General features: G+C 38.5%; 1 protein-coding gene across 1 annotated transcript in view; it reads right to left on the reverse strand.

Annotated features, from left to right (window-relative positions):
* Positions 1-22050: 22050 nt before the first annotated feature.
* The window catches only part of LOC136975512 (tyrosine-protein kinase Src42A-like), a 43189-nt gene continuing 40185 nt past the window's right edge, over positions 22051-25054 (reverse strand). The window contains exon 8 of the mRNA XM_067270576.1: positions 22051-24043. Coding sequence (XP_067126677.1) covers positions 23832-24043 — 212 coding nt within the window. The 3' untranslated portion in view covers positions 22051-23831. The remainder of the gene's footprint in view (positions 24044-25054) is intronic.

Consider the following 25054-nt stretch of genomic DNA (forward strand, 5'->3'; position numbering starts at 1 on the left):
AATATTTACAATAACTATGGCATACAGGCAGCTATACAGTTAACTTAAACTCTAGATGAGTCCATTTTCAAATTGCCCCCCTTAACAATCAAATTGCCCTTCTGTGGGGCGTGGGCCCCACGTTGGGAAACACTGCTCTAGCCTGTGGCTCTGGAGCATTTGAGTCCGAAGAACTTGCAGTGACGAACAGCAAATTCTTCGGACCAATAGTTTATCATGTGGAACGAAATTCCTCAGTGAATGGTTTTACTAAACTAGTTCATACCATGTTACATTCTCAATATATTCATGTTTCCACACGAATAATTTGAGAATAAATACCTGAATCGGTTCAGAAATTTTCAGAACGAATCAATTCTAATATGTCAGATCTGGTCCCAATTACACGGCTGTTTCATGTCCATGTGAAAGCCTTTTTTATTTTTAGCTCTTTCTAACCTTGTGGGCGTTAGAAGGGCCTTTTTTCATACCGATTGTGTAGGATGGACGAATGCCCGAGGCAGCTAACGCTTCAGACTTTCGCTTTTGTAGAGCTGGAATCTAGCGAGCAACTCTCCAGAGATTTTTCATGTGCGATCTGTCTCGAATCTGTCAGGCTTCATCTTTGCATTGTCATTCTCATTGCGGGCCTAACCTGGCCCACAATAGGTTTGGAAAAAGGCCCTCTTAGTGCTTCCAGAGCAGAGAGTCAAAATGAAAGCAAAACCATTGTGGGTTCGATCAAGCCCATAATGGGAGCGACCGGGTAGTGAGGGTAAGAGAACCGACGTAGCCAGAACAGATCTTCCATGAAAAACTTTTTAGATTACTCAGTCATATTTGATCCGGGGCCCTCTGACGTCTTAACCGCCTTGATCAATACATATCAATACAATGCTACATATAAATTGCCTTAATTTCGCTCCCGTTCCGTCTTCAGCCTTTACTTTCCAGCTGTGTCCTTTTCATAATATAAGTTTCTTTGGTCAGAAGCTGCTCAGCAAGTAACAGATATTTTATTATAATTTATCCTCCATAAACATATGATATCAATAAGCACACTCATTACTCTCCTAGTGTTCCATTTTAACCTATATTTTTATAAAGGATTGTTTAATAGGTCGCGCTTATATTTTTAATACATTATTTAGTAATTTCTTAAAAATACTGTTATAAGTAAAGAATAATTTAAATTTTAAAATATAAATTTAAATTTAATAACCTCATACCCGCCATCTTCCCCATTTCGAAACCCGATAAACATAACGAAATTTAGAATTTGTGTGTGTGTGTGTGTAAATCCATTGTAGTGATGTTTACGGTGGAGGTGTGACCATCTGTCATCCCCATCCTCCAATCTCAAAAAAATTACCAATAAAGGCATTTTTTTTCAGATTGTTAAATATATTAAAATGAAGTATAAGTCAAGAATATTATCATCATCATCATGCCAAGAATCATTTAAAAAAGACTAAATCTAATTACATAAAATCAAAATCAAATATGCATTTTTCCTCTTAAAGTTACTCTTTTTGCTTTGTGGCCACTAACAAAGGCTTTTTTCAGTAAGCTCATTATGAGTTCGACCAGGCTCACAATGAAGGGCCGAATGGTAAAGGGTAAGTTTCAACATATCCGGATGAACCACCCACTAAAAAATTCCTGGGAGTTTTCGACTCATCCGGACTCGAATTCCCCCGGGAGGTTTTTTTATGGGAAACTGGCCCCTGTTTAGATGTTACTAATGTACTAATGTGAAGAAAACCCGGAAAACATCACGTGCGAGGCACTAATCTGCGACCAGTGTTCAGTAATCTGTGCAGTTAAATATGTAGGCTTAAGGACCCTCTCACGAAATTAGCAATGAATTATTACGAAATAACCACGTGTACGTAACATAAAAAGTATACTCCTAGAAAACTAACATATAAATATAATCGTATTAGCAGTGTACTTCCTCTTTTCTTTTGTCTAACGCTTAGCTTAACACATCTAGAATAAAGTTTCCAATCATAACAAAATAGATAAAAGGGGAAATTACTAGACTTAAATAAGGTGACCAGACGTCCCGCTTTTGGCGGAACAGTCCCGATTTTTAACAATTTGTCTCGTGTCCCGGGGCATTTTAAAAAAGTCCCGACTTTTTGGAAGGATTAAATTTTTGTCAATTATGTGTCATAAACTTACGTCTTATGTTTAAGATTCGGTAAAGATCGTATCGTATTGTGGCTGTACGCAGTGGTGATATTCGGCGGGTTCGCACAGGTTCGGCCGAACCCGTTGTTAAAATTTTCAGTTTCCCGAACCTTGTTAAACCCACGTAACATTTCTCAGTAGTTTTGTTTCTTTTAAAAAATATATTAAAATATACGTATTATACTCTGTAATACTACTAAACCAGAGCCTTATACCCCGTTTGCACCGAGCATTTCAATCTAGATTGTGAGCAAGGTCGGGGACTATGCCTTGGCGCGATCTCTCTCGACCGTTTCAATCTCGACCGAAACGAGGTTTAATCTCGATCGATTCAAGGGAGTTCTTGAAAGTAGATCCAGTCATAAGAGAGATCCCAGAATGTCAAGCACGCGAGATAATATAAGATGACTGTGGAACACGTGTCGGGCTATGGACAGCGAAATAAAAAGGATAATGTATCTCGAGAGATGATGACATCTATCTATTACGAGGAGTGCCATTTCGCGGTAAAGAATTTCTCTGCCTTAAAAAAAAAAAAAAAAAAAAAAAAAAAACAGGTCGATAGCAATAAGATACTATTGTTACCTGGTCTCCACTCAGGGCTCCACTCGGGGCTCGTTACGTTCCAAATACGCCACTGATTGTTAGATATATCGCAAGAAAAGATAATGTATTTATTTCTAGCTAAAACTTCCGTTTCGTTTGTCGGTGATTGTTAGGGAAAAATTTTCTGCTAGCGAACCCCTTGTTAAATATTTCGAATATCACCACTGGCTGTACGCCATATTAGATATATATTTTCTCCCTTGTAGAAATTTCCTTCTCAACCCTTCCTACTTGGGTGGTTGTGACCAATACCTTTAGAACAAAAGAGAGGAATGTGACCCTGAAGGCTGTGCGTGTGAACAACGGACATTCTTTGCTGGGACATTACAATGATATTGAACATTTTCATTGGGTCATGTTAAACAAGAACTTAATTGGGAAGATGTGCAAAAATCATTCGATCACATTAGTCAACATTTTCCAGATAGTAATATTTCCGAAAATGATTTTTTTAATGAGGTATCATTATTAAAAAAATATATTGATAAGGAAAAGGTTAAATCTTGGGAGCACCGGCAAAAATCACAACAGAGAACAAATGGCTAGAAATATTTCATCATTTTGAAAAAAACTGTGTTCCATACAATAACGCATTAAAAATTGTGGAATACACTGTCCTTACCAGAAACAAATGCTCCAACTGAACGCGTTTTTTCTGCCCTGAATAAAGTGTGGACATCCCACAAATCACAATTAAGTGTTGAGACTATATAAGCAATATTATATGTAAAATATAATTTAACAAATTCTTGTGAAAAATTTTATGACATTTTAAACAACAGCAGCGATTTATTAAAAAAAAATTTACTCAAATGAGAAATATGTAAAAGAATAAAGAGTTTTTAAAAATTTATAATAGTATATATAATAGTATAAATATATTTATTATATTTGTAAATTTTACATATGTTGAAATTAAAAATATACAATGCAATTTATGCGTTTTTTTCATAAAATTTTGTTGCTCTAGAACAATTTTTTTAACAAGAAAACAGTGGCGTGCCATTTGATGATGGGGAAGCTGTGTTTCTGTAAGAAGCCGACTTCCAGGGGCAATCAGTTAATTGCGCGTCAGTGATGGCTTAGGGTCCATTCGTATGTGCGTGGTGGCGGAAAAGACGTACCTGATAAAAACCGACAAAAAAGAAACATAAAATAAACATATACTATGTACAGAATAGTTTGCTTTAGGACATCAGCCGTTCGGACATCCTGAGCGTCGATGTGGTTCTTCGATGGTCGATCGAAGGTGGCCCCGGGACAGTGGCGTTGACAAGTCTGTAGGGCACGTGGAGACTTCCTCTGTTGGCGTCGGGGACACGGTCTAAGTCCGAAGTGGCACGGGTTACAGGTTGGCACAATAGACGAGAAACTTTTTTTTTGTTTTTTTGCGCGTTGACACACGGCGGTTTGGTTATTCGGAAACCGAGTGCCAGGTGTCCTCGATTGTCGAGGATTATATTAATCTTCGTTCTTTCTTTCATCCATTTTGATTGGTCATTTTCCCTCAATCACGCTTCCCGAGTGGTTGGTCCCTGCTTATTAAACGTAACGAGACTCTTACCTGGAGCGGGAGAAAAGTCAAAATCCAAGACGAATACGATCTTCCACCGATCATAGGACGACTTCCTTCCGCGATTTATGATTTCTGCCTGGCAGTTTGATATAAACAATGGGTGTCCGAGTACAAACGACTTTTACCTATGTTTTTTTTAAACTAACAAATTTTTCTCTAAATTAACCGTTTTTTTCGCGTCTTTCGTGACGGGTCAGACCTGTCCGGAACCTCACATTTCCATAAAAGTTTTAAACAAATACTGGAAATGACAAAATAAACAATTTATGTATTTTAGTTCTAAAATACAAATAATACATACATAATACAAATTGATACGATACAAACAATGATAGAAAAACTTGTTCTTTTAATTTTTTATAAACTAACTCTATTCGGCGATTTTTTCCGCAAAGTCGTTAATTACTTTATCATAAAAGTCGCTGCTCGTCGACTCTATCGACGTATTTAAAAGCTTTTTTTCTATCGAAAGCAACGCTAGCGACGACAATTTTTCCTCCGACCGAGTGAGTGTTCCTGGCCAATGTATGAATTTGCTTCGTGGTCGAAAAACTGCGCTCAGCAGACCCACCGGTAGATGGTACCGTAAAAATTAATGATATTAAATCATATAATTCTTTTAGTACGTCTTTGTTCGGATCGACATTAATTATATTATGTTTTATGTCTAAGAGTTACTTGTCAATATAGTCGAACACGAATATAAATATTGCGATTCACTACGTAATGTAGATAAATCAAAAACTTTCCCATAAAATTTACTTAATTTAAAGAATTAAAACACGCTTGGAAAAATTGTTAATAATTTATAATATTATGAAAAACATCTAAAAGTGATAAAAATTCTAAAGATTTTATGTCTGAAAATCTGTCAATATAATTATAATTTTCTTTTAATTATACTGTAATTAAATATAACTTTGCAAAAAAACGTACATAAAAATAACATTGAATACTCTTTACTTTTTAAATCAAACAATTCACTTAGTCAGATAGCTCTCTACCAGTGGCTAAGGGATAGAATCGTTGGAAGAGTTACACCTATGTAGCTTCCACCTTTCCGACTCCTTTCCTTTCCTTTCGCTTGTTTGATATGGAGATTATAGCCTTTGCGGCTCTTTCTCCGACCGACGTTGCCAGTTGCTAAGCGAAACGACCAGTGAGGCTAATGTAGCGCTCCAGCGCCGCCACGTGGTGACTAGGAGTGATGGAGGCCGGCGGCCAGTAGATAAGCGTCAGCGTGCGCACCAGAGACATGTTTAGGGTCATCGTGTTGCCTAGGTCCTTGCGGGCTAAGGCATATTTAGGGCAGTGTAGCCAGTAATGAAGAGTAGTTTCCGCCGCGCCACAATGGGGGCACCCCGGAGAGTCGTGAAGGTGTCGTAAGTGAAGGAAGGCATTTAGCGCGGCCGTCTCGGTCCGGAGCCGGGCCAAGAGCGTCTCCGCGTGGCGAGACGACGCGCAACTGTAGCTCCAGGGGGCGAACGGGCGAAGGTGGTCCCGGCCTTTGTTGCAGAGCGCCGCTGACCAGGCATCCGTCAGGGTGGCGATGGTGGTGTCCCATATGGCCCGGGTGAGGTCCCGTGGCGTGAGGGGTTTCCAGATGGATCCACTGAACGGGTCGCGGCGGGCCGCTTTGTCGGCCGCCTCGTTAATTGGAATGTTGGCATGTCCCGGTGTCCAAGCGATGATGATGGGCGCCGTGTGGGCGCAGACGAGAGCCGCGAGATCGATGATGATGGGTGGTGAAGAGAACGAGACGTTGGCCATAGCTTGGATGACCGAGCGGCTGTCAGAAAAGATAACGGTGGGTTTGGCAAGCGGGGTGCTGATGTGGATTGCGCGCAGGATGCCCTGGGCTTCTGCCCCGAAGACGCTACAGTAGTTGTGCAGGGACCAGGCCTCTGTTTTGTTGGTGTTAGAAAAGACAACGCCAATGGCGGTCCGCGTACTGGTTTTGGATGCATCCGCGCCTAGACAGAGCCAGCCCGGCCATTTTGCGGCGACTGTCTCCCGGAAACGGACGCTCGTGACGACTGGTGGGTCGGTGGATGAAGTGGGGTAGTCGTCTAGACTGATGTGTGGATGGACGCTGGCAGTGCTTGGTGGCACGCAGCGCTGGCGATAAATAAGTGACGTCATTTGGCCTTCCCGATGGTATCGGGAATATGACCCGGTGCACGTATGGTTCTTGGTGTCGGCGCCAACGATAAAAGTCCAAACTTGAGGCGTTTTGGTAGAGGTCATGTAGTGGGCTGAAACTGCCCCTCGAAATTTGAGCCGCCGCATGGGAGAGTGTTCTGAGGCGTAGCCTTGTGCGTAGTGGCACATAACCAGTCTCTGTGTAGAGGGATAAGAGAGGGGTCGTCCTGGGCACGCCCAGACGCCATTCGTAATGCAGCGTGGAGCGGTCTCTCAATGCGATTTATGGCCGTGGGCGGGGCGCCATCCAGAAGCGGCGCCCCGAACTCCGCCATAGGACTGAGAACCGTAAAGAGAAGCCCGAGGAGCTCAGCTGTACGAGCGCCGTTACGGCGGGATGCGAAGAATTTTAGGAAAAATCCCGCTCTGGTCAGTTTTGTGCGTGTGAAGGTCTCGTGGGCCGTCCACGTGAACGTATGAGAAAAGTGCATGCCCAGGACACGTATGGTGGTGCGTTGCGGAATTCTCCCCGATGGCAGGGTCAGCACCACTGGCGGACGGTTATGTTTGGGTGACAGGTCCATGACAGCGCTTTTTGTTGCAGAGAAGGAGAGGCTCCATCTGGCCGCCCAATGGGTCAAATGGTCAAGCGCGTTTTGCGCTCGGATGGTGGCCTGAGTGGGGTTGGTACTCGTAACGATAAGAAAGAGGTCGTCCGCGTATAGGACTGCCCTGACGCCCGGAGGAAAGTCCTCCCAAAGGTCAGCCATGTAGCAGGTGAACAGGAAGGGCGCAAGAACGCTGCCCTGCGGGACGCCCTGCGTAAGAGTGTGGAATGAGGACAGCGCGCCTCTCCAGCGGACCCGGAAAGTGCGCTGGAGCAGGAAAGAGGAAAGCCAGTGCAACGTCCGGCCGCCGACGCCCATGGAAGACAGCTTTGCCAGAAGACCATGGTGGCAGACAGAGTCATATGTTCCCTCCAGATCGAGGGCGATCAGGTACGTCCAACGGCGCTGTGCCCAAGCTACAGCAATGTGGTGATGTATGGAGATCAGCGCTTCCTGGACGCCGCGATAGGGTAAGAAGCCGAAATGGTGTGGATGGAAGTGGTTTGTGTGCATGGCATGAGCCTGGAGGCGGTGAAAGACAAGGTGTTCAAAGATCTTGGCGAGATGAGACGTCAGGGATATTAGCCTATACGAGCCGCAGCTCGTGGCGGGCCGGCCCGGTTTTGCGATGGGGATGATTGTAGCCGTTTTCCAGTCTTGGGGACAAGTCCCGGAAATCCAGAACTCGTTGAAGAGGTCTAAAAGGGAGCGGAGGCCGGCGATCGGGAGCGCCCTTAAAGCTCGGGCGCTGATGCCGTCCGGGCCGGGCATGGTGTTGCGAATCCGGCGGAGTGCGTGGACCAGTTCCTGGATGTGAAAAGGACGGTCGTCGCTTATCGCTGTGGGCTGGTGGGGTGCCGAGAGGGGAGCGAAAGCTCCAATTGGGCGATTCCTCCCGAAGAAGTCGGCCAGTGCCTCCGCCTGTTGAAGCGGTGTTAGGAGGGTGGTGGGGGACTGGATGATGTTCTGGGTATCCGCTGTTGTAGGTGGGCTTCGCAGCCGGCGGAAGATCCGAAAAAGTGTAGAGTGAGAGGGAGGGGACGCACATATGCTGTTCCACCACTCGCGGCGGGAATGGCGGACCTTGCGACGAAGCTCGGCCCCCAGTTTTTTGTAGGTATTCCACCAAGTGATCGATGCTAACTGACGGGCCTGCCTAAAGGCGCGGCGTTTCTTGGCCCGTAGGCGGCTGCATGCTGGGGTCCACCAAGGGGGTAGTCCCCTGGGAGGGGCTGCGCGACCTTCGGTAGAGTCTGTGAGCGCCGCGCGAATCTTATTGATCAGCGAGTGGTAGTCGTTGGGGTGAGGCTCCCCCTCCGTCCAGCTTTGGCTGATTTTGGTAGCATATTTGTCCCAATTCGTGTGCCAGCGTATCCGAGAAACGGCCGGGGTGCCGATGGTGCCTGGTATAGACATATTAAGCAGCACCGGAGCGTGGTCGCTGGTGAGTGTATCGGCGCTGGTGCTCCAGGCAATTGTCTCCATAATATCTGGTGAGCATAGGGTTATGTCAATGGCTGAGGCACCACCTTGGCGAAAATGGGTGGGTTCCCCCGTATTAAGGCAACTGAAATCGGCTGTCATAAGCCAGTTGAATAAGGCTCGGCCCGCCCCGTCGGGGCGCCCGCGCTCTTCGTCCCATAGGGGATGATGAGCGTTCCAGTCTCCGCCGATGATGCGCGGCCGATGATGGTTGTATGTGAGAGCATCTAGCATATCCTCAGTAAGGTCCCCGTGAGGGGCATAAACGTTGATGACGGAGAGAGGCGTCCTTGTTACGTAGATCAGTGCTTTTTGGTATTCGAGGCCCTGGATGGTGGGGTTTTGCGAGCGGTATCGGACTGGCCAACAGTGGGCTATAGCTGTAAATAGACCGCCTCCCTGGGCCGAGGTGCGGTCTGCCCGAAACAGAGTGAACCCCGGGAGTGAAAATGGGATATTTGGCGCCAGGAAGGGTTCCTGGATAATGATGATATCCGCGTCACGGTACCACTCTGCGGTTAGGAGAAGGTCGCGTTTTGAGCAAACCCCCCGCGCGTTCCATTGTACGATACGGAGAGTGTGTTGATAGTTCGGAGAATTAGCCATTTGTGTGTTGTGTCTTTTGTTGGCGACGACGGAGTTTAGCAGACTCAGCTGGTGTGGGCGCATTGAGGTTCTCGTGGGAAGGGGCATGGGATGGACCTGGAGTCGATTGGGATTCCATGTCCGACCATGGGTCATCCGTGTCGGGCTTCGTTGTTGTGGTTGGTGGGTTGTGTTTGGTCCCTTTCTTCTTTTTGCTTCGCTGTGTGTCTGCTGTTGTTTCCGCCGTGAGGGAAGGGCGTTTGTTTGGTATTGGTGTGGCCGTTTCCTGTTCCGGACCTAGAGGTCGTTCAGGAGGGGACGATGTCGAGATGGGCGTTTGTGGTCGTGGGTAGGCGAGTTGACAGAGATTCCGAATCTCCGCTCGGAGAGCTTCCACGGTGGACTCGAGTTGGCTAACTCGATGTAGGAGGGTCGTTAGGTCCCCCTGCAAGCCATTGGTGGAACCGGTTGTATCGCTGTCCCGGCAAGGAGGCTGGCCACCAACCTCTCGCGCATTTTTGGTGGCGGCGGATGCCGCCTGAGCGAAGGTGCAGGGGGACCGCGTTGGGTTCGCTTAGCCTCGGCGTATGATACGCGCTGTAGGGCACTGAATTTTAGAAGTTGTGCTTCATGGCGATAGATCGGGCAGTTTGGGGAATCGACGCTGTGTTTCCCCCCACAGCGCATGCACCCACTGTCTGTAGTGGAGCAGTTGGTTGGGTCGTGGTCAGCCCCGCAGTTGGGACAGCGGCGACGTCCCCGGCAAGTACGAGGCGGAGTGGCCGAAGGATAGACAACGTCCACACATGCGCGGCCGGGGGATGTAGCGCGTACATGGGTAGCGCTGATAATATATTGTCATGTAGTCGATCGGGGCAGCTCTGGCACCGACACGTAGACGGTGGGACTTGGGAGGGTAGTGGTGTCCTCAGTTCGCGTGAAACGGCGAATTTCGATGACCGGGTGATTGGCCGCTGTGAGGGCCTCGTATATTTCCTGTACTGTAATTGAGGGGTCGACCCCCCGGAGGAGGTATGCCGTGAGGGCTGAGTCCGAGGCCAGACGACTGCGGACAGGGGATCCGGCGAGGGTGTCGATTTGAAGAGCCGCCTCGGCGGTGTGGGAGTCCCGTGTCTTCAGGATGAGAAATCCCCCTCGGGAGTATCTGACGTCTGTGAGTAGGTCTGGGTGGGGGAAATGCGGTTGGAGCGCCGCATGCAAGTCCGCCGGACGTAGGCGATGGAGGGGATCGTGTCCCTCCAAAAAGACGGTATAGAGGTGGTCCGGGAGAAAGTCTGGACGAATGGATCTGAGTTTGTCCAGCTCTGAGAGCGGAGGAAAGAACCGAAAATCAGCGTGGACGGGGCTCGGCACCGCGGCCGGCGATGTCGGCTCCTCTCCCGAGGCCTGCAATACCTCCACGCTGAGCAAAAGCCGAAAAAGAAAAGAAAACTCCTACCTGCACTGACTGTCGCGGGGGCGAGGACGGAAGCGAGGAAACTAACTCTACTGGCCGTCGAAAGCGTGCTAGGTCAGCGGGCTGGAAGCGCAAGAAACCATAAACAAAGCGGAGACAAGAGAAAAGCGTCCGATCCGATTGACCGACTCCTTATCTAATCTGTAGCTTCCACCAGCTAAACCGGCTGAGGTTGGTGCTCTGTAAAGCGCATGCGCCAATGCCCTCTGGCTGCTTTACACTATTCAGTTATTCTCGCCGTGGAAGCTGTCTCGTAAGCGCTTCCATTCCGCCACTGATATTCGAATATACAATAGCAATCTTATCGTTTTTTTCACATGTAGTATAGAAATTTGTAATAAGATAGATAATGCAGTTATAATAAGATATTAATTTTAATTAATTCAAAGTACGTTAAAATATGAAAATTTATATTTTAGAAACTACAAGGGAAAGTCATTGGAAGGTGGAAGCGGCGCTTCTACCGCTTCCAATGACGGCACGCCACTGCAAGACAACCCCTCTCTCTCCCTGTGAATTTTGTTCCGCTTTACCAATGTTAAAATCTGGTCACCTTAGACTTAAAGTCTATTTTTTTTCGATTCGAAGGATCATCATAATATCGAAATTTTTATTCATCTTTAGGCCAGGAACACACATGCGTAAAATTCGGCGTAAAATCTAGTATATAACAGAAAGCGTAAAAATTTTTCTGAAATTTTGGCTGAAACAGAACTGAAAAAAGTGTAGAGCATGTCTCTACTTTTTACGCCGTAGAATTTTTACGCCAAAATTCCTCTAATAAAGAGAAGTCTTTTCTGTGACGTCAAAGTAGACACGTGGTTTTTATTCTAACAATGGGGGCAATGAGGGTTAACCCTATAATTGTGACGGTCTCTTAAAAACAAAAAATAAATTAAATAGAGGGGTTTATTGAATCCGTTCGACCACGTCAGTGCCATGTATAAAGACACTGTATTTAAACGACGTTTATGGATGGCTGTAGGTGCAAAATTTCAAATAACAGGTAGGTCTAGTAGAATCGATATATAGGCCTAGTATTTAGATCACACGTTCTTTATTTAAAGTCGGAATACAAGTGTATTAATTTAAATTTTCTTTATTATAGCAGAGGAAGCGAAGAAAAAGTAAAAGGTACAAAGGGATAGATATATGAGAGGAAAAAATTAATAAAATTAGCACTGATAGTGGCAGTTGGTGTTTCCTATTCGGTCAGAATTTTTACTTATGTGTGTTCTGGCATAAAAGCGTAAAACAGAAACTGACTGAAAGCTGATTTCTGATTCAGTTTTCTGCCAAACAATTTTACGCATGTGTGTTTCTGGCCTAAAACTTCGGCCTCAACCTCGCTATTACTGTTAACGTGAATGTATATGCAAGGAATGATCCGCGACAATCCGTCTCTTCAGCAACAGAAAGGCGAAAATGTCAGGAAATTCGATGAAAAATCCAAACGTTTTACATTAAATTTCGTGGCGACCCGACAATTTGTCGCGAGTGGTCGATTATTGTTGCGGCGAACGGTTGGATTTTCAGTTCGTGCTGTTAAAAGTGATTGATTTCATGTGTTTTTTTTTTTTTTTTTTTAGTTTTGCATCATTTGCAGCGATTTGATTGGTAAGTTCAGACCATGAACTTTCTAAATTTACGTATTTTTCAACATTGTTGAGCCGAATATCACAATTAGTGGCAATGATTTACCGACAAAGCTCCATTTAGGTAACAATCGATCGGTTTCGTCACAGAAACGACAAATGGGGTCTTTCCACTTATTTTGGGAGATCCCCCTTCACCCTTTTTATTGTTAATTTTCGTTTAGCCCAAATCCAATCGAAGTGTTATAGATTTGTAATTGTTAAAGCAAAATGGAAATTAATAAATACATTAAATTGTTATTCCTCGGTATGGTTTATATACATAATATATTCCATATGAAATTCGCACCGCTATACTTTAAACTTTAATTAATTAGAATAATTTGAGTTCATTCGTCGTCTTGTTTCTTCTCTTTTCACAGCTGTTTTGTGTTAACGCAGTCAACAGAATAGTACGATTTTTTATAAATTAATTTCTCTATTGAACATTAAAAATCGTCAAAAAGATTAAAAGTATTAATACAATAAATAGAGATTTTATTACAACATGCATTTCTGACTTTGAAGGAATTAAAACAATCATTTTTGCATTAGAAATTTACTATTCAGACTAGAATAGGAATATTCCTTAATTAATGCAAGTTCTGTTTTCACAACATTATCCATTCTGCAAAGAAAAATGAGCCAATTTCAAAGAATTAAAGGAGTGGAACACCTCGGCCATGCCCAGCCCGAGGATGGCGCCTCGTGTAATACGGGTGCTAAAGATGCAGAGGAGAAGTCGCATACATCCGATGTCAAACAGGTGGTCGTCATAACTCTGAACGACAGCGCTTCGTCTCTCGTCCATTATCTGGAGCGGCGATACTCCGAAGTTCCGGAATGGACGGTGGAGACACGTTCACGTGAGACGAGAGTCAGAAAGGAATCCGAAGAAATGGTAGAAGAATCCGTCGAGCGTAAAAGGCCTTGGTGGAAAAAGGCTGTTTTGCTGCTGGAAAAACAAACCTCTTCTCTACCGAAGCCTTCTTGCACGAATTTCCACTTTTTACCGTATGTGACACAGCTACCCAGAAGTGACCTTTTGATAAATACGTTATTAACATCGGAGGAAAAATTTTTTTAAAAATCCAGCAACGAGTTGTTTAACTTTCTGGCAACATTTTATATTTTTAACAGATAGTTAATAATAGTTTGTTAAAAATCTTATGATGGTGCTATTATAAAATGGCAATAATCTTAATTTCGAAGGTAGAGATAGATTTTTTAATAAAATCTATCTCTACTAATCTATCTATTTTATAAAAATAATAATAATAAAACATTGTAAATGCTATTAACGAATAAAATCGTAATTAAGTCGGACCCTACTCGCGATATTACACACGATCCCTTTTATCTCTCCACCCTCTCAACAATTAACCACGAAAATTTAACAGCATCAATCTATCTAATACACAAACCTTCTGCAAAATTTCAGAAATTTTCGACAAACAGCACAGGAATTATTAAGCTTCAAACAGGGTGAACAAAATCGTGCCACAAACACACACTAAAACATCCATACATACAGAAAAAAAAACCAATTTTTTTACATTTCTCGACGTTTCAAGTTCCCGAATCCAATATTAGCGAGGTTGAGGCCGAAGTTTTAAACGCGTAAGGGCTGTTTCACACTATGACCGACTGGACCTACTCCAAGTCGTGTTGCTATGGCAACAGCAGTCGGCTGACCGACTGGTCGTTCCAGTCGGACAGATTTAAAAAGTTAAATATTTGTAGTCGGGTCGGAGCAGTCGGTGAGCTGCAGCCAATGAGAGCTTCGAAGCTATAACCAATCAGAGTTTAGATTTATCCGAAGTTAGAAAATGGCGGAAGGTACAGTTTTCTCGGAAGCTTTAATAAACGAAGTCAGAAAATATCCGTGGCTTTATGATATTCGGCAAGCCGATTATAAAGACAACTTTAAAAAAAATAATAATAATAATTCTTGGACGGAGATTTCCAAGAAACTAAACGTTGAAGGTACGTGACTGACTATAAAACATTCCAATAGATATTGTTGCCAAAGATATGGCCTGACGATAAATTGTAACATATAGAGTCCGAGCGCAAGTTACTCGCGCGCCGCCCTGGTGGAAAATATTTACATAACACATAGGAGTTCGCTAAAGAGTGCATATGCGTTATATCTGAGACATTTCGAAAACCGTACCTAGTTCAGTAAATCGCTTATTGTTTTTTTAATTTAGCTTTTAGTTTTAGTTTAGCTTACTCGAAATTAAACGCCCTTACACGTGTAAAGATTTTTTAAAAAATTGTTGATTTCGGGACAAATGAGATATTTGTAAAATATTTAGAGTTTAAAAGTTCTAAACTTTATTTAAAAGAAAATAGCATATATTATACACAAATGCAATTAGCTTTATATGTAACAAATATTCAATTTTCTTATTTATTTATCTATAATGATGTACTGTACAAAATGTAATACTTAAAGTGGAAAAAAATGAGACGTTCATTTATTCACCATTAGAGAAGATGCAAATGTTCTACTTTAATTATTATTTACCTGCAATTGTAAATAGTATTAAGTTTCAGTGTTTTCACAATAAAAAAATTTCACTCATTTATAATTGGTGGCTGCAGATTTACTAATACTGCACAAACAAACATTATTTTATCTGCATATGGAAGAAGTGAAATGGGTAATCTACAGTTCAATATTTCAAAAATTTTAATTCTACCAATGGTTCTCTCAACGTGAATTCTTACACGAGCAATTTTGTATGTTTCGTCCATTTCATTAGCACTAAACTGATTTTGATTTGGTTTTGAAAAAGGAGGCATAATTAAAATAAAATTTTTATTTTCGACACCCGATTTAATTTGAGGAAACCCTCTATCAGCTATAACAATATCTCCCTCCTCCAGTTTTTGTAGAATATCACAATCATTTGTTATAAACGAATCTGTACTTCTTCCTTCATACCCACTAGAAAGAAAAGTTATGTCCTGATGGGGCAATTCCAATTAAATATTTTACAGTACAAGCAGATTTATAGTAGAAATAAAACTGAATTTGATGTCGAACTGATGATGGCTTCTCAGTTTTAATTTCTGTACAATCGATGATTACTCTTGTTTCGGGATAATTTTCTTTAAATGATTGAGGTAATGTAGCCTTAACAGATAATTTTGTTGGCCAAATAATCCAATCTTCTGTTGCAACAAAAATAATTTCTAAAATTTGTAAAAACTATGTTTTAATGGTGGTTCTATGAATTCCAAACAATGCACCTAATGCCGAATAGCACAAACCCAACTTTAACTTCATTAGAAAAATTAGTAACTTATTTTCCCAAGACAATTCATAAATTCTAACAGGACTGTTTGGAAGCGTGTCTAAAAGTAAATTGAAAACATCGAATCCTACTGATATTAGATCTTTTAAAGATTGATCATCATGAAAATTTGCTACACCACTAAAATGACACGACCTATGATTTTCTCCACATTCTTTTGAAATCATTTTAATATGGGAAACTCGAGTTTCAGAAACATTGTTACTAGTCATGCAAATAAAAAATTTTTAAGTCTCCAAACCGTTCGTTTGTAACCTCTGTTTGAGTTCCAAAATCACGTTTTTGTTTTTGTTTAGGGTCTAAAAAATTGTTTTCAATTGCTACATCAAAGGTGTCTTCCTGCTTCTTCAAATAAAATATTTCTTCTGTTCATTAGGCGTTTATATCTCTTCATTGACTGTTCGTGTCGACAATTTTCTTCGTTTCTTCTTTTTTCGGGATAGATTGTTGGATTATAATTTGGACATCTTGGATCTTCATTTTTCCCCATCTATAAAATGCATACTGCATATCCGTGCTAATTTAGCGGGTAGCCCTGTGATCCGTTTTTACTAAATTTACAAGGATATTTTTATAAAATTATTCGTGTCAATTTTTTTAAAATTAACAATAAATTTTGTATTTTTTTCCTTTTGTCTTTTAGCAAAATTTATCTAAATTTGGCGTTTCTGTTTAAGGTGTAGACCTGCCAGAAAACAATAAAATGAAACTTTCGGCGTTACATGTTGCGTGTTTGCTAGTGTATTAGAACGTCCAAACACAACAATTTACATTTGATTTACCCATTTTTAATATTATAACTCAAATACAAATTAAAAAACAATAAGCGATTTACTGAACTAGGTAAGGTTTTCGAAATGTCTCAGATATAACGCATATACATTATTTAGCGAACTCCTATATGTTATGTAAATATTTGCCACCAGGGCGGCGCGCGAGTAACTTGCGCTCGGACTCTATTCAGAACTACAATTTCTGGGTAGGAATGAAATGTCTTAAAACAATTCGAAATGCACGATCGCTTTCCATGACGGCCATGTTTTCTGTGTAAATTGAAAAACTTACCATGATTGGCTAGTGTTTTGATCTGTAACACGCGTTCCGATTGGTCCTTACGAGTCGGCCATCGACATTATCGTACTCAGTGTGAATGCTTTTACTACTAGTCGGACCCAGGGGGTGCTCATTTTGCGTGCGCAGTAGGTTTCTCTTTTAATCGTTGTGCACATGACGTCACCATCGAGAAACACGCTCCGAGAAACACGTTAGCTTTCGACATATCGTGGTGATCTTTGTTCGTTTATATTTGAAATTAAGTTTTGATGGGTGTTCGGAATACAAGTATAAGGTGAAATTTAATATTTTTAAAGTATCTGTTAAATAGTAGTGTGTTGACGTGTGAATTTTTTAGTTATTGTTCATTGATCAAGTTGAATAATGCCAAACTGTTGCGTGGCAGTGTGTGAAAATTACAATCAAAAGACTAAAGGAAGTAATGTAATTTATCATTCTTTCCCAAAGCATCCTACTCTTAGAAGTAAGTGGATTCATGCCTGCAAACGAGAGGACAAAGTCAATGTTGAAAATGCAACAGTTTGCAGTGCACACTTCCTTAAAGACGATTATGAGAGAGATCTAAAGGCAGAACTATTAAATATACCTTCCAAGAGACGCTTAAAACCTGATGCTGTGCCATCTTTAAATCTAGCTCCTGTTAGATCTTCGGATGTCCCATGTACATCAGAGATAGTAGAGAAAATGCATGACAGAACAATAAGATATACACAGCGAGAAAATCGGAAACGTGCACTGAACAGACTGTCCCATCTTTCACCAAAAAAGAATAAAATTGACATAGGTACTGAAACTGAACCTATAAGTGAGCCTTCTCTGGAAGTGAAATTAGCAAAAAAACTGGATTTAGCAAATGCTAAAATTGATCACTTGAAGAGGGAAATATTTACTCTGAAAAGAAAAAATAAATTATTACATTTGGCTCTTACTGAGAAAAATCAAAAATTAAAATTATTAGAAAGTAAAAAACATGAAGAAGTGAATGAGAAAATAAATAATATTTTGAAAAAAATATTTACCAAAACACAAATAGATTGTCTTATAACACAAAAAATGAAGCCACATTGGACAAAAGAAGATATAGCAAAAGCACTGACCCTGCGTTCTTTGTCTAAGAAGTGTTATATGTATATGAGAAAAAGCCTTGGAATCCCTTTACCTGCACTTTCTACTTTAAGGAGATGGGTTTCTTCATCTTTTCATTGCTATCCAGGAGTACTGCATGATGTTTTGCAAATAATGAAGATGAAATCTGAAAGTCTCACAGTTATAGAATCTCTCTGCATTCTAAGCTTTGATGAAATGAATGTTGACTCCAGACTCTGTTATGACCAAGAGATGGAGAAAGTTTTTGGACCTCACAGTCAGGTACAGGTAGTAATGGCTCGTGGCTGTGTGGGAATTGGAAACAGCCTGTTTATTATGACTTTGATACCACTATGACAGGTGAATTATTGAAAGAAATAATAACTAAAGTTCAGAGTGCAGGATTTATAGTTGTTGCTGTTGTGTGTGATCGGGGAGGAAAAAATTCAAAGGTATGGAACTATCTCAAAGTTGACCATGAAAATACATGCTTTGAAAATCCTACACATCCAGGAAAGCACATATGGGTCTATTCAGATGTGCCACATTTGATTAAACTTTTGAGGAATCATGTACTAGATGAAGGCATTATTTTACCAGGAGGAAAACATGTGAATAAAGATGTTTTTCTGAAAATATTATCCTTGGATAATGGGGAAATGAAGCTATGTCCAAAACTGACACAAGCTCATGTGGATGTGCATGGAAGAGAACGTCAAAAAGTTAATCTAGCTTGCCAGTTATTTTCTAATCGTGTCGCTCAAGCAATATCTTTCCTTCTACCTGATGACCAGGAAATTTCTGATTTTGTAAAACTTGTAAACGATACTTTTGACATCCTCAATTCAAGAATCCCTAAAATTGATGATCGTCCAATTGCTAGTGCAAATATATCAATTTTTTCAGATATTAGTAATTCTGCAATACCATCATCTTCCAATACAAGAGCTAGAGAAGTTGAATCAAAAAATGTTGTGAATACTAGTACTATGCAAGAATCAGTTTATGCAGAAGTCTCAAAAATAATATCTCAAGCTGATGATCAACCAGAATTTTTGTTAGATTTTCTGAAGAAATTGAAACACTTAAGATTAGATTCTCAGCAAGCTTTATCAAGTAGTCAACATATGTCTTCCAGTCAAGAAGATAATCCTATAAAGAATAAGGATAGATTTAATTCAAGCAGTTAAAAGAGAACAGTCAGATGCTTTTATTGATAATTCTGAAAGTATATCAACACAGTTAACATTATCTGGTCAGTTTCCTTCAAAAGAAATGCATGAAGAGCATCTAACTTATGCATTTTCTCAGCCTAAAGAAGAAACTGAAGTTGTGCCTTCTGTGGCCGCTGCCACAGGAGCAGTAAGAAAACGAACTTACAATAAACGTGCAAAAATTGAACCAATTTCAATTTCTCAAGCAAATGGAATTGGAAGAAATTCTGAAATTAGTGAGAATTCTTCAGAAAAAGCTGAAAAGAGTGAGCCTTTTTCTTCCAATCAAGATGAATTAGAAAGTAGAACAGCAAGAAGGAAAGGATATGGCAGGAATGGACTTATCACCATTAATTTGCCAATCTAATAACAGAGCTGCTCAAATTGCAGAAGAAGATATGATATATGAATGTGGTCCAGAAGGAGAAACAGAACCAGATATTGAAGCAGAAACAGATAATACAAAAAAAAAAAAAAGATATCTAGATCTATTGTATTCATTCATCTATTGTAGACATTCATTTTGTATTGAATAAAAAAGCAAAAATGTATTTTGTTACTTGAAGCATTAGTATTATTTTTTTTAAACTTTAGTTTTATATAAGAAACATATTTATAACAAAAAAAATTTTATTCTTTACTCGGGAAATATCACGGAAAAACATTTATTTTTTATTGTTTCATGTTTATTTGCCTGAAGAGTAGCCATGAGATAAAGTAACAATTTAATTGCTTATAGAATACTTTTTCTCTAACCTCTTGAGATCCACTACTAAAAAAAATTCTTTTTTTATTCAAGTTTTGTTATATTATTGACCTTTGGGTGTCACTTGTTAGTAAATTATCATTTTTTTCAATTTTTTTGTATTCGGTCATTAAAAAATGGTATGTGTCATATATGACACAATGGATCTCTACCTGTACAAAATGCAAACTGTTCTGTTCATGTAAAAATGGTTTATTTGACTGTTTTTATACAATAATTGACATTTTATATTTACATATGACATGCTTTGAAGCACTTTTTATTTGTCACAAGGCACAGGTGGATTTTGCATTTGATACAGTACACTGTATCTCATACACTTTGATATCAGTGCATTTGGCTGCAGTGATTTTTGCCATTTGTAATGATTTCTGGCATGTGTTTTGCTCCACTTTTGCATTGTATTTTTCTGGGATGTAAAGTTGGAGTATTTCATTATTTTCCTTTTCTTCGTCATCTTCACTATTCATTTTTTTTATTTTCTGTACTATCTGAATGTAATAGCCATTTTGACACTTTTACTTTAATTTCAAATATTGAAGTGGGTTATTCTTCTTCTGTTTTATTGCTCTGCTATCTCTTCTGTAGACTATCCAAAAATTGTTTTCATTTCATCAGCAGTAAAGTTCAAAAGTTTTTCCAGGTGAATCAGTGATATTTGATTTGTGCATGTCATCATCAAGCACTGACATCAAAGAGATTTTCAGGAATATAAATCAAGAAATATTCTTCAGACTCACACTCCTTACCCTTTCAGGGTTCTTCCTGAAATGCAGGAGCTGGTAGCAAGGGCTTAAATCTATTTGTATGGTGCCATGGTGGAGTCTGTTACTGCACTGATGTCAAGAAATCTTCCTCTATGTACATAGCTGAAGCATCATTTTCATCATCGTCAAATGTATCATCTAATGACTTACATTCTTCAGGACAATTTGGTTGATAAATGTTCTGACTGGTTTAAATGTTTGGTCACTGTCTTCATCACTGGACCTGCCTTCCAGTCCACACAAATTTCTATCAATATCAAGTGTCCTATCATGTTCCTTCCTTATTTCATCTGTTGACACTAAAAAATTTATAATAAATGTCAATGATTTAGTTTTAATATATGATTTATCATATTAATAATTTATAAATTCTTAACAAACAAAATCCTGCAGACTAGATAAATAACTATACAAAAACAAATCACAGAAATTAATTTAATTATTTATTTTTATTAATAAATTAATTTAATAAAAAATGAAAATAAATAATAGAATACATATTGCTGACTAAATGACAAAATAACTATAAAAGTAAATAACTTGCCAATATGAAAACAGTTCATAGGCTGTAATGTAATTATTGTAACATTAAGAACCAACGTGTCATATACGACACATTCAAAAGTTAGCTCATCTCATGAAATACTGTTATTAATATAGTTTTTAAAAAATACTCTTATATAATCTTATAAGTCTCCTGAACAAAATCACGTTTAAATTGTAAAATTATAATCAATAGTAATAGAGAAAAATGAATACTTACATGAAACAGTCATACTTGTGATCACTTCCAAAAACATGTGCTCAGACAATCACTCATATTTTCCTTTCTTTTTATCACAGTGGGATGCATGTAGTCTAATAAGCTTCACTAAACTTTACTGATGAAATTAATAACAAATATAATTGTTTAAGAAGCAAAAAACAAGAGCTGCTTCTCATTCTTTGGAAGGAAAATTGTGTCATATACGACACACGGCATCCCAAGAGGCTAATTAGTTTTCTCATACGAGTGAATTGTGGCGTGTTATGTAGAATAAGTTTACAGGCGTAATTTAATTAATTAATTTGATTTTGAATAGCATCATATTAACAATCGTACAAGTTTATTAACCGTTGTTTGAGTTTTGCGGGGCATTCGTTTCTCTAAGATTGCGTTTCTGACATAAACAGCAACATGTTACCGAGCGGTAGTGAATCAAGTTTCTCGATGGTGACGTCATGCGCAGTGGCGTTTTCCTCGCTAGAGCGAGTTGCGCTACCTTATCTCTATATACCTTGAGTTAGTGGCGCCGAGTCGCCTGTGTCATTAGACATCATGACACAATCATCGATGACGTTGCTATTTAAAGTATATTTCAATGCTCATGCGGGAAAACACACAACTTTTGTTAATTTCCCCGTGACATTCTCATTTAACAAAAATGCATATATTTTTTTTATAAATTAAAACAACAAAATATAATATTAGAATTTCCTGTGTGTGTTTTTTTAAAGTTGTATGTAAAAATATAAGAAATATTAAGATGCTATTACTTTTGGAATGAAATGTTTATTTAAACATCACTTATTAAAATGATGATGATTATGACAAAACAAACTATTTACTAAAGAATGCATTATTAATTTTTTAAGCATTTTGTACAAATCACCTTATTTTTTTCCAATCACAAATGGAAATGCAACTGAAATAATAATATCTGTATATAACAAATCATCCTAATTACAACTTTAGGACAACAATAAAATCTTAAATCTTTTTTACATTTGGCTATAATAATTATTAAAGTACACACAGGCATAATATATATATATATATTTATATATAATATATGTATATATTGTATATAATTTACAAGAATAAGCAACAATCATCAAAATGTTTCAACTGTACCATAACTTTAGATTCTATCATTTTAATAGAAATTTCCTTTCTTTTATTTAACAAATGCATGAATGATTGTAACTTTATTTATCTTTTAATTTTATAAACATTTCTTTCTTTACTTTGAGTGGATATATTCTGTCAACAGTGAAACATTTATTTAACAATACCAGTTCGAAGAAAAACACAAATACAAAAATGTTTAAAAGTATAAATATTGATATGTTACTCAATGTTCTATTGGAAAGCTGTCGAAAAAGGTTTATATCAAATAATTCGACTATTAGTCTGCGTAACCATCCCTTTTTTTGGTCTATTTTAAAGCGGAACATGCTAAGAACTATAGTAGATGAGAAGGTGGATGAATGGTAAACTTAACAGTACTACTACTTATTTTATAGAATTACATTTAATATATCTGTATTTAGATACTGTGTACTAAGTAGACTAAGTGCAACTTCGACTGGTTTTCCTTCATACTTGTGATAATATGCAGTGTATACAATATGAAGAAAATATTAAATCTAAAAAGTGCCACTGTACTGTATAGAAGAAGACTCAGAGAAGATTATTTGGAAAATCATCAATATTATCATTGTCATCATCGGTTATAGTTTGATGACAAATTTCTGAGTGTGTAAACTTACGATACCTAGAATTTAGAAACAGCAGAATGATGTAACAAGACATTAGTTACAATACAGAAAAATTGTTTGAAAATCCATTTCGGTTTTTCTAACTTTCTCTTCCAGTATAAATACAAAAAAAATTCTATAAAGAATTGTTAAAAAGTAAAATATAAATTCAAAATAACAGATTTTACGCAGACAGAGATGCAGAAGATCAGGTACTCGAGGGAATTAAAAAAGCATGATTGTATTTTCTGGTTTTTTTTTCAGAGAAAGACGCACTTTCTGAAAATTTGAGGTTTTGTCAAAAAATGAAGAAGACAAACTTGTTTTATATATATAAAAAAATTCTTTTATACTGGCAGTATTCTAGTTTTCAAAAATCACATTAACAATTATCAACAATTCCTTGTATGTATTATACTACGAAACAACGAGCAATATGAAAAAGAACAATTAAATAAATTCCTCACAAAAAACATTAAAAATAGGAATGATTATTAAAATATCTTACATAAAAAAATAAAGTCTCTTTCTCTGCATAAGAAAAAAGTTATTATTACAAAATACAATTTATATATATATAAAAAAAATTGCAAATGAACTTTGGAAAGAAATTTCAAAAAACACAATTACTAGATTGAAACAAATACAAATGGGAATAAACAAAATCTTCGACTTCAGAAGAACAAATTGAGCATTCGTATTTGTGACATTAAATGTTTGATTTTCACGTACCAAATTCATACACTGATAAACATGTTTTCTTTTAATATTTAACATTATCTGAAATTAATTATTAATATGCAATTGATGCTTCTTTATATTCAGATCCTTCTAGGGTAAAAAAGTCTTCCAATTTCCATTGAAGAGTTTCAAATGTGGGCCTCTTCATGGGATCTTTATGCCAGCATTCCAGCATGATCTCGTATAGAGCAGGTGGACAACCTGGTGGACATGGCATTCGATATCCATGTTCTACTTGATGAAGAACTTCAGCATTTGTCATTCCTAAGTAAACAAAAATATTTAAAATAAAATTATTCTTTTATTTCAAATTTCAAAAATCTGCTAAGAATATTCATATATAAATTATTCATTATAAATAAATAAAGATCTATAAAAATAAGAATTTAGGGTAATAATTTAGTCAAAAATTCTACCAAAAAAATTAAAAAAAGGAAAAAAAAATATTGAAAACCTAGCCTGGAAAAACAATTAAGTATTTAATTTATTTTTGCATTTACATATTTATTTTTTCAACTATAGTGTAGAAATGTTATTAGATCTTGTTTATAAAATCAAAACATACTCCAACACAAAGGTTTCTTAGTGGTTATCAAACTGTTAGTTGTAATTTTATTTCTAGTCATCTGTTTCTACACAAACACAAAACTTTGTAGAATCTTAACTTAACTCTTCACTATTACTACAAAAATTCTAAAACTAAAAAATGTAATTTTTAATTTAGGGACTTAATAACAGATTTGATAAAAACTACTAAACACGTAGTTGGTCATGAAATTGCACTTGACCAACAGGCCATCTTCATGGGGTTTTCCAGATCAATTGCAAAACACTCAAACAGGGCCAATTTCCATAGAAAGTCCTGACAGAACTATGGAAATTGGCCCCTGATTGTTATTAGATTATCCAACTGTTGTCTGCTTTATTTCATCCATCCCTTTCTGCAGGACATTTTTTCATGTCATTAGAAAATAAAAAGCAGTCTACTACAGAGAAGTTTCAAAACCAAGCATTTCTGTTACAACGACATATTTGGGGACAAACAGGAATGTGATATATCTCTCATTAGCTAAAAATAGTTGCATTTATTATTATTGTGTTTAGTGATCTAATGTGAAAAAAATTCCATGCATACTTATTTATGACGACTTATGGATACACTTATCTCGTGTAAATACCACCAAATTTAATAAAAAATCTAAAGTATCATAATAAAATATAACAAGTGTATAATCAATTCCTCTATCTTATGTGAAAAGCTGCAGTAAAACAAAA

The sequence above is a fragment of the Centruroides vittatus genome, unplaced genomic scaffold, assembly GCF_030686945.1.
Source record: "Centruroides vittatus isolate TY-2023 unplaced genomic scaffold, ASM3068694v2 contig_374, whole genome shotgun sequence".
NCBI classification, from domain to species: Eukaryota; Metazoa; Arthropoda; class Arachnida; order Scorpiones; family Buthidae; genus Centruroides; species Centruroides vittatus.